Below are 16,345 nucleotides of genomic sequence, written 5' to 3'. Positions count from 1 at the left end.
CCATGAGAGGACTAGAAATCTGCATCTGAAGGACTGTCCTATTTGCTTCTACTAGTCATGAAATAAAAATATCACATAGAGAAGACTGCAGGAAATTCGCCTTTGCCTAAAAAGCATTTATCTTCATGTTTACAGATTCTGTACTTTAGAGAACTATTATTGTAAGTTGTACTGTATTGATTTTTACAAGAGAATGTTAAATTAAAGAACCATAAATACGGTTATGATTGACCTGTCAATATTTAAAAGCTTTTACAGATCTGATTCAGAAGAACATCTTACAAAGGCTGGCAATTTCCCTTTCATATTAATTTGAAATTACTCAAGAAAAACCTCCTCTACAAATAGTCACCATTAATTACCTTGCTTACTCCAGACTTAAAATGGAAGATTTAAAATTAGAGCCATTTTAGTTCAAAGGAAGAAAAACTTCACCCACAGATAGAGAACCTGTTGGTAGAAACAGGCATCACTACATGGGATGCCACAGCTTTGCAGCTCTTGTTACATAATTAAATGATTACAAGCACACATTTTGGTTTACCTTTCTTCAGGCTATAGCGTGATCTGAGGAATTCTGCAATGTACTACACACCAGACTACATCCTATAGTTTCCCTAGCTGAGAACTCTAGAGGAAGCCAGCAAAGAATACTTACCTTTTTTCATTTCCATACGACTTCTGCGCAACTTTTGCATGGAGTATTAGCACTGTTTGATCACCTCGCTCCTTCAGGTAATTTCGCATTGCTTCCCTAAAAATTAAAAGACAAAATAAGCTTTGAAAATTCATTTGTTTTGTTTATAATCATCCAAAGACAGTTGTAAGACAAAAAACCCCAACACCTGAAGTTCAAAAAAGGCAACCATTAATAACATCAAGATGATTTTGTTTTGGTTTTTAAGACAATTACACAGTGAAAAGAAGCAACTCTTTTGCATGAAGCTAGCAGTAAGGGTCTGTGGTCATTTACAAGTACTACATTTTCCAGAACAGATGCTTGTGATGTAAATTGCATCAATGCCAATCACTACACCATGTGCAAAGTCCATGCCACAAATATTTGATTAGAACACACTTTATTAATTCAATAGTCTCCTTAACCAATTTAGATACTAAAAAAAAAGTTAGATTCTCCAGCTTATCGTTTCATCTAGTTTTCTAGAGGAAGTCTCTACTTCCTGCATACAATTGGGTAAAAAAAAAATTAATTAGATTTTCTATCGTTCATCATCACTGTAATGACAGACGTCATATAAAAGCTGTAATTACCTCAAACACACCAACAGTAATTCCTTGAGAGAAGTAAGAGAACAATACACCCTATCATTCTTCTGTATAATAATCTAACTGCTCATTAAGCAGCATGCCAAATTCAACACCCTGGGGTTTAGCTGTGTCAGAGTGCTGACAGGAACACTTATAAGTCCCTGGAGGAGCTTTTGCAGGTTGAATGCCCACCAACGTGCTCATCTTCAAAGTCATCAACAGAGAAACAAATTATGAATTTAAAGGAAGTTATATGAAGAGATGAAACCCAACAGAAGAGGGATTTTTTTTGTTGTTGTTTTGTTTGGGGGGTTTTTTGTTGTTGTTTGGGGTTTTTTGTTTTGTTTTGGGTTGGTTTGTTTATCTGTCACTTTGGACAGATTTAGAAAACCAAACATTTCCAGTGAAAAAAAGATGGAATATTTTGGATGGAAGCAGTATTGTGTTGACAAGACCTTTTCCAAAAAAAATCCCCACATACAGTTTCACAGGGGAATGCAAGTAGGTGGGGGGGTGTTGGACAACAACAACAATCCAGCTTTGCTAACGATGTTTTGCAAATTCTTGCATTTGTCATGTCTCCATAAGACAGTGATCAATGTGTGAAATTACCTGTGTAAACAGCACAATATAAGAGAAAAGATTTAAATTTCTGTTTTAAATTTGGACTAACTTCATCTATGTATATTTGACACTGGTAAAACTGATGCTTATCCATGAAAGCACAGATGGAAGATCCATCGCAAAGCATACAGACCTACTTTAATTTACAACCACTGTTTAAGAATACATTTTACACCACAAAGCATAATTCACTGTGAAATCATTATTATACATTTCATTATGATATATATTAGCTTCATGTAAGTGGTTTAAAAACTTTTTATCTGACAATTTGAAAGACTATTAAGAATACTGTAATAGTAAATTAAGAACATTTGTCATAGTAAAAACTTTTGACTTGACTATCATTTAAAAAAACACCAGCAACCCATGCACAAAAACGCTAGGTGCTAGTTAATGTTTATTTAGCACTGTATGAGGATGAAATTCTGCGTTTTCTACTGGTCTCTTGTTACAGTGGCCTTGTACAATCCAAGCTCCTAGGAGAACTAGGAATGTTCCCCTCAAACCCCTCCCACTGATAAAGAAAATACGTAACCATTGTAATTCTTACACAACATTTTTCTTCTATTAAATCTTAAAAACTCTCTACGAAGGTAGTACTCTCACAGTTTACATCTAAAAACTAGCACAGTATTAACAAAGTAGTGCTGTTCTGCTGGAACTTGCATGATGATAGATTATTAGACAAACAGGACTGCCTTTACACAAAGAGGCAGAATAATTTCCCAATAATTGAACTAAATGCCTTTAAGGGTTTACAGATACATTTTTTTAGCATTACATAAACCAAACATGCTCTTAAAAATGTGTGTTAAGGTTTTTCCATTTCAGCATTGTTTGTTTCCAGCCTCTAGCAGCATAGAAAAGGTTTACAAGCCACTGAAGGACGGCTAGCAGTTCCCAGCTGCCTACTCACAGGAAAGAGTACCTGGCATATCTTGTAGCTAAAATCCTGCACATGAAATTTAGAGTCACTACAGTTAATAGAAAACTTATTTAAAAGACCTTACACTAAATAGTCATTATTTCTGTTGTTCTTTTTAAATCATAGAAGATAAATTCTGTCAGTAACTTTACAGTGATACTAACAGATGTTACCACTCAAGATGGAAACTAGCTCATTACTTAAAACTTAGTATCCTTAAATATCCCTGAAAATAGGTAGGCCAATAGGAAACAGGAATGTTTGTTCAATTACTTGTAAGTCAGTATAGATAAATTTTGCATTGAAATGAAGTTTAACAATACACAAGCTAACCTGAAGCTTATCCAGAAACATGATGAGGCAGATACCCATAACACAAAACGTAAATGCTCCTCCCCACCCTTAGCTTTACATGAGGCATCATAATTTCGTTCAAAACATCAGCAGGCCAGAGTGATGTCTTTATACAGCACTATTACCACACAAAACTACTGAAAAAATGCACACCTATTGTACTTCAAGCAGACAGTACACTATAAACTCCAGAGCTACTTTAAATCACACAGTTTGTGGCACACAATAACAAATATTTGCACAGGACTGTGTTACAACAATGGTGACTACCTGACAGCTTCTGGTGTAAATATTTCCAGACAGACCAGGAGCAAACCAGGCATTGCACTTCAATCACTCTAAACACTTTTCAGAATGGATTGACTTGATGGTACTAATTGATGCTCTCTCCGACTGCTTAGGTTTCACCAAAAATTGGTTAAGATCACTCCTTGACAGTACTGTGTTCATTTTGCTTCTTCTACCTGCTGCATGACAGCAGTAACACAACAACTGAATTTTGGCAGTAGAAAGTGTTATATGACCTCACAAGACACTTTTACTCAAGTAAAGAAATCCGGCTCATTCCTGGTGATTTAAAACTACGCAGATTCACATCTTACTGAATAAACTACAATAACTGAAATGTGAAGTCAACAGCATTTCTCAAAATGCATTTTGAGTATCATATTAAAAACAAGCCACTAGCTGCCCAAAATTTTACCTCTGGCTGCTGATTGCATACAATAATTGAAAAGCTCTGATATTTAAAATTCTAGGATTAGCAAGCCAAATTTTTTAAACTTAGAAATCCTTCTGAGAATGAAAAGGGTAACTTTAGAAAACTGTTAAAACCAGACTTTCTTTGATGCTTACCTGGTGAGCCGTTTCGGTTGAGGTCGCTCTCCAAATTTCCTGAAAAAGAAGATGATGCTAATTTAAAAGTGCTTAATCATAATTTTACAGTGAAATACTATCCCAATTTTACAACTTTTGAAAATGTATTGGAATTTGGTGTATTTTCATTGTAATTTCCTATTAAATTGAAATTACAATTTTCATTGTAATTTCCTATTAAAATATCAACCACCTCCCAGCAATAGCCTTTCCCACAATAGCAGAGAGGTTTCTTTTTCTGGAACACTGGATAACTTTCTTTGCTAAAGTCACATCTACTTTCTCTCTGAATCAGTTTTGAAAAGTTCAGATATCACAAGTATGTAAATAGCCAAGAGATCTTTGCCATAGCATTGACCAGAAGTGCCAACAAAAAGCAGTTATTATCACCATACAGAAATCAACAGACTAATCTCCAAGTTGACAAATCACAGTGAATGCTTCCCATGAGGACAATTCCTCATAAATTTACTCATCCTTAGTGACTTCTTACAAAAATGATGACAACATATTTCATATGTGCTTGTACAGAATTATAACAAACATCTCTCTCATGGAATGTAGCTAAGCACGATCCAGAAATACCCCATTATACACTTGTTTTTTTAGCCATAATGCATAATGTGTTCTGAGGCAGCTGTGTGTCTTCCAGAGCTTTAACACTGTTTGTGACAGAGAGGACACTCCTTACACCCAATTAAGAGTTTCGACAAAAGCCTTTATTTACATAAGACACTGAGTTTACACAGGACAGAAACATTTTCATTAACAAAAACATCCTCAGATTAAACCAAAATGATCAGGTAAAAGACGTGAGAAAAGGAAGGCTGTACCCTGCAATGTACATCTGCAATGTACATCTGCTCAACCTGGCACGGAAGTACAACCACAGCTAAAATGAGGAAAAAGAGGGAAGTCAAAAAAAAGAAACAAAAAAGGACAGGAAAAAAGAGGCAGGTTTAGTTTAACACCTTTCTATCTAAAAATAAACTGAGGCACAAGAGACTGTGCTTCTGCTGCCAATGTTCATAAATATCTCTATGACTTGCCAAACTTATAAGTGGTCATATCTTTCCCTTTATGCTTCTGGGATAGTGAAAACACCCCCTCTCCTAATATTGCCCTACAACAGTGTTGGAGGCTCCCTAGGACAAGAACTTCATCTTTAAATGATGTGACAAGAAATTCCACTGTTGATGTAGAGGGTCTGTCCTGAACTCTACAGCAACTGGTGGTGGAATGATTTCATGTATTCCAATTTCATTTGAGTAACTCCAGAAATGCACAAAGTAAAAATGCAGAGCTAATGGCACTATACAGTTGAGCAGAATAGGGCTGAAAAGACAGTGACAAGAACATTTAGCAAATTTTGAAGTTATTTTTCAAAATTTGAGAAATTAATCTTCTAAAGCACTGGCAGTCTTTCCTACGTAGAAGAACTGAATAAACAAGATTAAATCAAAATTTTTTTTTCCAGTTTAAACAATGAAATTAATATTTACATTTCCAACCAGACGGAAGCTCCTTTCACATTGTACTTTGCTATTGTTAGCATAGTGTTCATTTGTTTGGATTTATTTTAACTTTAAATGAAACAATGAAACCAAAATTTTGCTGCAAGATTTGTTTCCATATATTTTCAATTTTGAGGTCTATGGGACACATACTTCTTTTCTATTTTCCTCTGTGGTATGTATCACTGCATTGTCATATTTGTAATGCAGAAAGGTTACAAGAAAACTGACATAGCTTTGCAGTTTGGCAGCCAGAAAGTTATATCCTAAAGCTTTTCTGCTTATCTTTTCAGGATCTGCCTAGCTTCATCTCCCAAGCACACCCTGTGCCTCCGATTTTCCCTGGATAACAGTGCGAGTACGTGTGTGCATCCCACCTCACCGGTACTATCTATGTAGTTACTGTTATCCCCTGAAGACCTAGGATCATTAAATCTGGCAGAGGATTCACCTGTCTGTGACTCACTGACTAGACAACAGATTATCTTTAAGCAATAATTTACAGACAAACAACATCCCTATAGATTAGTTGCCTGATCTGGAGTAGAACTACAGTCTTTGTTTCAATCCCTCTGCACATTTTAATTCACCAAGAAAAAAAATTAAGAGGTGCCTATTTTGGAGCAAAGCAGACACTGCACGCACCACACTTGCTTGTACCATGGCCAACAGATCCAATTCAAGATGAGGACACTAGTACATCAGAAACCACATTAACACAAAAAAAAAAAACAGAGCAGAGATGACACATTCCCCTTGCACACACAGTTACTGCTGCCTAAAAAAACCTTATTACTAATAGAGGCATCTATACAAAAAAAGATGCCATTACTTAAAGAAATAAACACCATATCTTTCTTTAATCAAATCTTCAATATACCACACAGGAAAAAACACCAAAATCCCCATTCTTCAGAGGCAGAGCAAAAGCACTGAGTCATTCTGGAGATGCACAGGGTAAACTCTGATCATCTGATGCTCAGTGCACCACCTCTGTATTTCATATGCCAGCTTTCCCTTGCCTCCTCCATCCAAAATAAAATTAGTGATGTCACTGTAATCAACTTGTGAACCTGTATAAATGCTACCTTTAGCAACATAAACCTTCCAAAGAGATGATGCAAACTAAATTTCGTAGATCTTTTGTTATTTATAGAATCATAGAATGGTTTGGGTTGGAAGGGACCTGAAAGATCATCTCGTTCCAAACGAGATGGGCAGGGACACCTTCCACTAGACCAGGTTGCTCCAAGCGCCGTCCAGCCTGGCCTTGAACACTGCCAGGGATGGGGCAACTGCAACTTCTGTGGACAACCTGTTCCAGTGTCTCACCACCCTCACAGTAAAGAATTTATTCCTAATATCTAACCTAAATCTACTCTCTGCCATCTTAGAGCCGTTCCCCCTTGAGCTATCACTACATGCCCTTGTAAAAAGTCTCTCTCCAGATTTCTTGTAGGCCCCCTTTTAGTATTGGAAGACATTAGAGGGAGAAGCAAAATAGGAATAAATAATATATGAATATTTACTGAAAGTCCAATTTTTTTACTACCTCTGAATTAAATTCAGCTACTTTTTCCTCAATAATGTTATCTTGATGGCCAATTGATGGTTATGTACCCTAGCCTTAATGTCACTGAACAGCACTTTCCTATACCACCTCAAAATAATTTCAAAGATCCCATAAATGTTCCTCAGAACTAAGAACTTGAATTGACCCACAGACCACTTCCATCACTAGACATTTTCACAGGGATACTATATTTTAGTAACAAATAATGTGACTTTGTACAGGAATGCTAAAAATCAGATTATTTAAATAAGTGTCCAATAAGTACATGAGTAAGGCTGATTGACATCTTACATTCTTACACATTCAGTAAAATGTGTAATTCTTACACATCCAGTAAAAAAATCTCTGCAGCTCAACAGCAACAGTCAAAGAAGTTAGAATTCAACAAAGATTAAGAAAGGAATAGGAAACACAGACATTACCATGTCACAGCATTATTCTGCCACACACACTCAGTCCTGAAAACTGCCTGCTGTTCACTGAAAACATAGCAGGGAAAAAGTTATCTCAGAATAATAAAAGATACCACAAAAGTCAATATGGATGATCAACAGTTTTTATATGCAATTGGCTAAAACACTTCAGCTTTTAGTGAGAGTGAGCACACAAGAGAAAAGTGACAAAGACATAGGAGGCTAATAGAAGATATGCAAAATGTAAAAAAGAGATGACTATTCTCTGTCTTGCAAACACCAGAACTGGAAAATATATCTAATATCTGAAAATTTCATTTTAGAATTTAAAAAAACCCATCTTTTCCCTTGTTCTACAAACCTTGTTATAACTAAGTTGTGAAACATATTGCTAGAGGATATTGTGAAGGCTAAAGCACAAATGGACTCAGAAGATTAAACAGAAGTCTGGTACAGAACTCCATTAGCTTCAATTAAGCATAATAACCTATTTTTTTACAACCTTGTTCTCAGGAAAACCTAAACTGTTTCCTACCAGCAACAAAGAAGTTACCAGGAGGGAAAAAAACCCCAACAAATCAACCCAGTCTACATTTAGCCTCTTTTATATTGTTTGTCTTCCATCACTGATGACTAGAAGGCACAGTCCAGTGAAATACTCCTATGAACCAGGCATATTCCACAGCAGCAACTGCATCCAGGATGCCAGATTTTCAGTCATTCCAAAACTCAAGACATACAAACAACACATGAAAAAATGAACCATTTAATAGTTCACCTGGTTTACTCATTCCCTACGTTTGCAAACTTGATGTAGATACCTGTATTGACAACACAATCTGAAGTACAAAAACTATCAGTAACTACCCTGCAGAAGACTGAGGCCTTTCGCTTTTTCTGATGTTACGACAGCTCATCTGAAAGTGCAAGAAACACATTATCTATGGTTTTGTGCTAAATGACAGACATTGTACAAGCTATGATTGCTGTTATTTCAAACTTGTGTGTTTGACTGGCGTGTTGAAAAATGGGCCAATTCAGACATTTCAAGGTTACCTGTCAGAGATGACAGAGACTGCATTATTTTTCTTGTGTAGGTTTTCCCTGGATTTTCTGGAATTTCTCTCGATATTTAGTATTTCTAGTCCTCTTCTTTGTTTACATCTTGAAAATTTGCAGATTGATGGATAACAAAAAGATACAGGAGAGGAAACTAAAAATGTATCATAGTTCTATTCTTACAGCGGTTATTAAACAAGCTAAATATATATAATTTTAGATGCTAATTATAAGTTATATATCATTATATCTGAATGCTCACCAAGTTCCTTTTTCTATTTTACTATCCAAGAGCCAGTACTGTTTCAGGTGCACTGTACTGGAACGCTCAACATACAGTCAAGTTGCCATTTAAATTCACAAAACAAAAGAACTTTGCCAATTCAATTCAGGGCAAATTGTATTTTATTAGTATTTCCCTATCACACTGCACTGCAAACTTGAGTGCGAGCATTAGTCACACCATAATGACTTGCTGTGGCAACAAGTTTTACTTGTTCTAATAATTCTTTTTCCAGTGTTTTCTCTAACCAGTAGTTTCTATTCTATTATTTTCATGCATTTTATTTGTTTTCTGATGCTTTACATAAACTAATTTCACTTCTCCATTTTGCACTGTAGGCATAACTTTTCTCCCACATCACATCCCAAATCATTCTTCTTTTCAAGTCCATCCTTTTCATTTCACAAGTCCCAGTTTGCTATTCAAACTTTCATTCAAACTTCTTTTCCCCATTCAGAGAATGGGAAGTAAACTTACTTTTTTTACCTCTTTACTGCCATCAAGTAACTATGGAAACGAACAAGTGCACTAACATTAATCTTCCAAGTACACTAACTACTTTTACTCAAGTGTTTAATATTCTCAGGTTAGATAAAAGCATGACACAACATATAGGGTAAGTTTCAAATATTTTCAGAAAATATCAGAATACCAAATCCTATTTGGAATTCCTAGCTCTGATACAATAGGTACTGTATTATAGTTTTCTATGGCTGCAGGAATATGAATGTCCATTGCTTCCAACATCTACAACGGAGCACAAAGGCAAAGAAAATCTATAACTTATTATACGCCTTCACTAAAAGTACCAAACTTTTTTCCTGTTAGACAGTGTTACTTTCTGGAGATAACCATCATTGTAAGGGCTGAATTACTTTTTTTTTTTTTCCAATGGTTCTACATCTCAAGTCAACTTCAGAAGGAAAAATAAAAATTAACCAAGAGAGTTGTGCCATTTGCAAGAAAAAATTATTAAATAAATAAATAAAATCACATGCTATCCCATCCTCAACTTCGAAAATCTCTGGTCGCTAAACCGCTCTAGAATCCTCCTGCCTGGAATATGAACTTCAGATTCATCCGGCATTGGCCTTCAGGCAAGAACATCCTTTTCACAGTCCCTTATAAATTTCATTCACCTTTATTTACTGAGCACAGAAGCCTTAAAAAATATTTCAACAACATTCAAATAGAGGAAAGCTTTAGTCATCTGCCTTAAGAATTCTATCTTCAGTTCGCCTATAGACTGACACAATTCTTGGCATCTAGTAGGAACAGCATGGATCTTTCTGTAAATAATGCTCTCCAGAGAGGCAAAAAGCAAAAGAGAGTTGTCAAATTTGAATACAGCAGGAATAACAGCTGAGCAGAAAGTAAGCATGCTGGAGAGGCCCATGTGGGGGGAATTGCAGGAAGAGTGAGGACTGAGAATGGGAAGACATGAGTGGCAAATTAGGACTTGCTAGGTGAGAAGAATGGGTCTGAGAACATTATGGGAAATTAGGCAACAGAAATAGAAATAGAATAGAATAGAATAGAAATAGAATAGAATAGAAAAGCCTGTGGCAAGGCAAAACATTTAGATTTAACTCTAGAATAAACAAAGACTAGTAAAAATACACTACAGTTACTGTTTTCTCTGTTGTTTTTTTTTTTTTTTTTTGTGACAGAAGTTTTCATGGTGTTTTAAAAATTTCAACACTGAAAATAAAAGCAAAATACTTGCCTTAACCTGAAGAATCCAGAAACATAGCAAATAGCCATGTGTTGAGATCTCTTTATTTTCTTTTTGCCTTACATAAGCATGACGAGATCATCATGGGTGTTAGGGGCTAAGCTCGGTAGGCAGCTAAGAGCCACGCTGCCGCTTACTCTGTCCCGCCATCACACAGGTGAAGAGAAAAGCATGAGTGGAAAGCAAGCATACTTGTAAGTCGAGATAAAAATTGTTCAACAAAAGAGAAGTGGGAGAGAAACAAAACAAAACAAGCCAATCGCTCAACACCTCCCAAGGGTAGACCGATGCCCAGCCAGTTCCGTAGCAAAAGCTGGGTAACCTTGCTAAACCTCCCTCCTCTCCATTTTATCACTGACACTTATATGGCATGGAATATCTCTTTGGTTAGTTCAGGTCATCTGCCCGGTTGTGTCCCCTCTCAAAGTCTTGTGCACCCCCAATCACTGTGGGGGGACGCAGACGGGACATAGTGAGAAACCTTGATGCTGTGCAAACACTGTTCAGCCAGTGCTAAAACATTAGTGTGTTATCAACACTGTTTTGATCGCAAAGAACACAACATCAGACCAGCTGCTACGAAGAAAATTAACTCCATCCCAGCCAGATCCAATACAATGAGAAAACTGAAGAAAAATTGATGCTTTCTACATGGGAAGCAAGTGCCAGATTTTGAAAAGGCAGAGTGCCTGTTAAATGGAAAAGTTTAACTCCCAAACATCCCACTGCAAAATCATTTCCAACTGGACACCTGTTGGTGCTTTTGACTGATTTAGCAAGGGCACATATCACAGCATTTGCAGCAGAATGTGTTAGAGGAACTCTTTAATAAGCTACACGGGATGACTGTAATACCTCAGCATGGATTCTGGAAACAATCCCCAGACAAGAGCTCCGAAGGAAACGTCCCTGGAAGGAAGTTACCCTGTAACTGTTCAGTGCAATCCTTCCAGCTCCTTCTCCTAAAGCACAAACCTCTCAACATTGTCAGAAAGAAGATATGGCCATCACTATTCCAGGGCAGTGTAAGACCCAGAGACTGATCAAGTGGCAAGTCCCATTTGCCTTAAACAAAGCTGTCAAATAAATGGGTTTTGAGACGAGAACAGTGTGCTTCACACAGGCTTACTAGGGGATAGAGATGATTAAGAAAACTAAATTAAATACAGAATAGAGTGATTAAAGAAAGTTTTTAGTTCCTCAGAGGAGGTCTGAGGGAAACAATGCTTGAAACAGGAGGGGTCTAATGAAAAGAATTTCAGATTTTTATATAATCTCCAGAGAAGTTTCAGAATACACTGTGCGATTCAGAAAGAAAGAACTTAAGAAATTCCAGCCTCTGCTCTCCAACAATATGAAGTGACAATGAAGTTTGGTGAGAGGCTGAAGTTAAGTTCCAACATTTCTAATATCTACCAAATAGCTGGTATCCCAAAAGCCATTAAGTATGACAGGACTGGGGAGGAAGAAATACTGCCACTTCAACTACTATAGGTATACCATAGTTAGGAGAGTAGCAAAAGAAACCTCTGTGCTTCACTTAATCCCAGTTCTAAAAACAGTCAACTGTCAGATGCAACCTTCTCCCACACCTCTTACACAGCTTGGAATCTGTGAAAGAATGTGAAGAGTTTGCGGTTGAACAGTGAGACAAAAGCCTTTTAAAGAACGAAATTAAAATAAGGCAAGTAATTTACAGGTACTTTTTATCATTCTCCCTCAACTTTAAAACAACTGCTACATACCTGGAAAGCTAGAAAGTCTTTCAAATGTACATTCAGCTTTTAACACAAGACAATCTTCATCATAACAGGATCTACTGCTTCTACTATAAGAAACAAAAATACTTTTAAAATAATTAATTTCAAGTTGCTATGTGATCAGTTATTACAAACACATTAAGTGTGGTGTACTACAAGCTCACCAGTATGCAACCTCACTAGGTTTACTTGGTCTACTGAGGTTGTATCTAAGACCTAGCAAAGTGAAATACTAGGTTTTCTAGGTTTACATTTAAAGTTTGAGGATTAATGTAAAGTATTCTTTTGCAGCCATTAGCAGAGACATCACCTAAGAAAGCAGAAAGAGATGGATTCAAGTAGCATGCTGGGACTCTATTTTCCCTCTCTCTTTTAATCCTCTATCCTTTGCCCATTTCCAGCTTTAATTTGCTTACTGCAGACAGATGAGTGAGGAACTGAAGAAGCACTGAGGAAAGTTCACACTCACGGACTTTAAACACGCTTAAAATTATCAAAGCCAACATATATACAACAGTGTCCATGTACAGGACACACTGAACACTCCTCAGGAACTATCCCTTAATCTTCCATTTGTTAAAAACGTCTCATACAGGTTAAGCAGTATACAGCAACCTACATGGTAAGACTCAGCCACTCCATATCAGACTTTGGTTTTGCATATTTCAACATTTAGAACACCACAATATATCAACAGTAAAAGCAAAGCAGCAGATGTCCGTTTTAAAACAAAGGGATTTGCTCTTAATGTAGGTGTATTTTCCTGTGTGCAGATTTCTCTGAAGACAACATGCAAATACTGAAAATATTTCTGTGCGTTCACCTACACAACCATATTCTCCTATAAACTTTTTAGAATACAACTCCAAAGGGAAAAGATCATCTATCACTAGGAAACATTATCCCATCTGTTGATTTTACAGACACAAAGAGAATTCCTATGTATTAAAAAATGGCCATTTATGATTCAGCATGAGCTGGCATATAAAAAAGACCATAAAATTTGGTTTCTGCTATGATTTGCCTGTGAAATCCACATTAAATATAGCTGTTGATTCACATCACTTTTAGTATTTGTTTGCTGTTGGACATACCAGATGCATTTAATTTCTGTAAGTGCACCTTATTTTACACTGATATCCTTTATTTTTTAAATGAAGCTGAAAACAGGGCACTGCTATGATTTACCAATGATAAAAAGGCACAGGTCAAAAAAGTGATGTTTTACAGATTCAACACATGACTAAAAAAACCCAAAACACCTACAGGACACAATTTCTCAGCGATTAATGCAAAAGACAAATAATTGGATCTACGAATTCAGTTCGGATGGAACTAAACACAAGCAATTAATATTACTTATGCTCAAACAGAACATTTCACGTTTATCTTTTCCATGGATAAGAATACTGAATAAATGAACCATATAAATGGCTAAAACAAAGACCTTCAGAAGGTCTTCTCCAAAACAAAAATGGTTTCAATATCCATAGGTCTGATCGTTAAGGGAAACAAAGACAGTTGTACTACCCGTAACATCCATTGCTATGAAGACTTTGCCCTGAAGATAAGGACTTGAACTAAAAGCTAACCCATTTTTTTGAATAAATACAGTTTTCATATCCACACATAATGTACAAAGAGCCAACCTCAGCCAACCTGCTTTGAAATACTACTGACCCCATGTACCTTCTTTCTTATCCATCCAGAGCTAACCACCACACTGGAAACACAAACTAAAAGGCAAATAACCAAGCTTATATTGTCAAAAGAAAGGACAAGTGATGAAGCAATTCTCTCAGTCACTCTAAACTCCACAGCCTACGATTCCACACAACCTTCATTCTTCAGAAACTTGTGAGCAAATGCACTTTTCTCAGGCTACCCTGTTCCACCTCCCACACATACTTTTAATTTGCCTTCTACTGCTCTTTACAGTTTGTTGTAACTTAATGCCATACAGCCTAATACAACCCAACCTACACGGCAAGTGTCCCTAACTACTGTGGCTTTACCTGTGTGGCATCTTAGAGAAAGGAGTTTTTAAATCCTTAGACTAATCATATCCTAAACATTTTATGGTCTTTTACTATTTCCTTTCACTTAGCACAACCACACAAGTTGTTGCTGTGCTACTTCCTCAATAAAAATACTGCTGTGGCTGTTACTCAGTTCTAAGAAAGGTCAAGATGACACTGAAGATTATGCAGATCCATTACACTGCAGTGATATACCTATCTTAGGAGTGTTCTTTTTTTCTGCTATGAACACACTTTGATTTATGTAAGGACATATGTAGGACATATGTAACGCAATACACAGGTAAATGATGCATTTCAGAGGCTCTTATTCATTCTATAATATCACACACCTGAGGTACAGAAACTGCTTCAGAAATGACACGGATCTCCCTTGTTGCTCCCTCCAGGTACAACTCTGCGCAAGCATGAACCTCTATTGCTGATGAAGTCAGCAAAATGACAGTTTCCAGATCACCCATCACAGCACAGGCTGGTTCATCATTCAGGATGAACACATGCACTAACAGAGTCACATGCAGTCATCAGCTCACTCTCACTTTCTCCTGCCAGCAGCTCTTAGGCCCTGATTCCCATCGGGCTGTCTACAGTAATAAATATTGCCGTGAAGACTCTGTCCTGAGGATTAGGAGTTGAACTAAAAGCTAACCCATTTTTAAAAATAAATTCAGTTTTCATATCCACACACAATGTACAAAAAGCCAACCTCAGCCAATCTGCTTTGAAATACTACTGACCCAATGTACCTTCTTTCTTATCCATCCTACAAAATGAGGTAAAGTTAATTACAACCTCACCAATTGAGACTGTCTAAGGGACATGAACAATGCTAGCATTTCTCCTACTCCTGAAGTCCTTTTCTCCTCTGTAAAGAGCAAATGATGGGTGGTCTAACTGCACTGTGGTTCTGTGGAAGTAGGGGGCACAGCAGCCCCCGAAATCACAAAACCAGAAAGTTTTTCGTCGCTACACAAAACATTCCCTCTCTTCAAGAAGAATAATAAGGAAAAAAAAAGACCCACCTGCTCCAGGGTGAATGCCACCAACCATGCACTATCACATCTTTGTACTGCATGTTCCTGCACTGCTCCGGCCTACACTTAAAGAATTTAAGTCCTCCAGCACAAGGAACATGTTATGTGTTTCAAACAAGTCTTCTACTGTACAGCCCTATATACACTTTTGGCACTATATCAAATAATGCTGACATAAATACAATAGAAAAAGCTCTGCTTCATTTAGTCACGCCCTCTCACTGGAAGTCACTGGTTCAATCAGAAACTCCCTCTCCCTTTTCTGACCCGCTTTCATCCTCCCACATTGCTTTCATTATTGTCCTCTCTCTTTTCCAATCCCCATAAAAAGAAAATCGCAGAACCACAACTGTAATTTAAATACAGCTTGCACCGTATCAGTAAACAGGCTCACTTTTGAACAACTTACAGAAAGTAACCAAATTCACTTCTTCACAGTAGTCTACCTACATTTGGGAAAAACCTTCATGCAGTAAATCACTATACTTGTTCATGATGCTAAGAATCAAAGGTCTAGTCCAAAAAGACCGTAATTTTAATCCAGACAGAACTCACACAACTCTGACACACTAAGTAAGGCAAGATGGTCAGTAATGACAGCTTATTTAAGAACAGTGCCTAAACATATATCTGGAAATGTGTTTTCCCTTTTGCTTTTTGCTGCAGATACTTGCAGCAAATATCTCAAGTATATTAAAGAACTTAGATATATCAACTGAAAGGATGCTATTAAAATGTTGGAATGGTGTAGAATGTGAGAAACATCATAAAAAAATTACTCCATGTATAAGATTCATTTATATTCAACATGCTATTATTTCTTTTTTATTAACTCCCTAATAACTTTGGCTCAGATGTTCAGTGGAAACTGCAGATTTGCACAC

The 16,345-nt window shown here is 36.8% G+C and overlaps 1 protein-coding gene and 1 long non-coding RNA gene across 5 annotated transcripts in view; both read right to left on the bottom strand.

Moving 5' to 3' along the window:
- RBPJ (recombination signal binding protein for immunoglobulin kappa J region) overlaps positions 1–16,345 on the bottom strand; it is a 55,493-nt gene that overhangs the window by 18,053 nt on the left and 21,095 nt on the right. For all 4 annotated transcript variants that reach the window (XM_030493279.1, XM_030493276.1, XM_030493278.1 and 1 more), the window contains 2 exons: positions 4,031–4,069; positions 659–754 (listed from right to left, as the gene is read on the bottom strand). In XM_030493279.1, the coding sequence (XP_030349139.1) occupies positions 659–754; positions 4,031–4,069 (135 nt within the window). The remainder of the gene's footprint in view (positions 1–658; positions 755–4,030; positions 4,070–16,345) is intronic.
- Positions 10,556–16,338, bottom strand: LOC115611009. Its single transcript, XR_003992428.1, has 2 exons — positions 15,134–16,338; positions 10,556–14,037 (listed from the first exon to the last, which is right to left on the bottom strand). It is a non-coding gene; the product is annotated as an uncharacterized LOC115611009 (long non-coding RNA).

The sequence above is a fragment of the Strigops habroptila genome, chromosome 7 (genome assembly GCF_004027225.2).
Source record: "Strigops habroptila isolate Jane chromosome 7, bStrHab1.2.pri, whole genome shotgun sequence".
Taxonomy (NCBI): domain Eukaryota; kingdom Metazoa; phylum Chordata; class Aves; order Psittaciformes; family Psittacidae; genus Strigops; species Strigops habroptila.
Note: the sequence above shows the minus strand (reverse complement) of the source record. Positions and strands in the feature narration are given on the sequence as shown.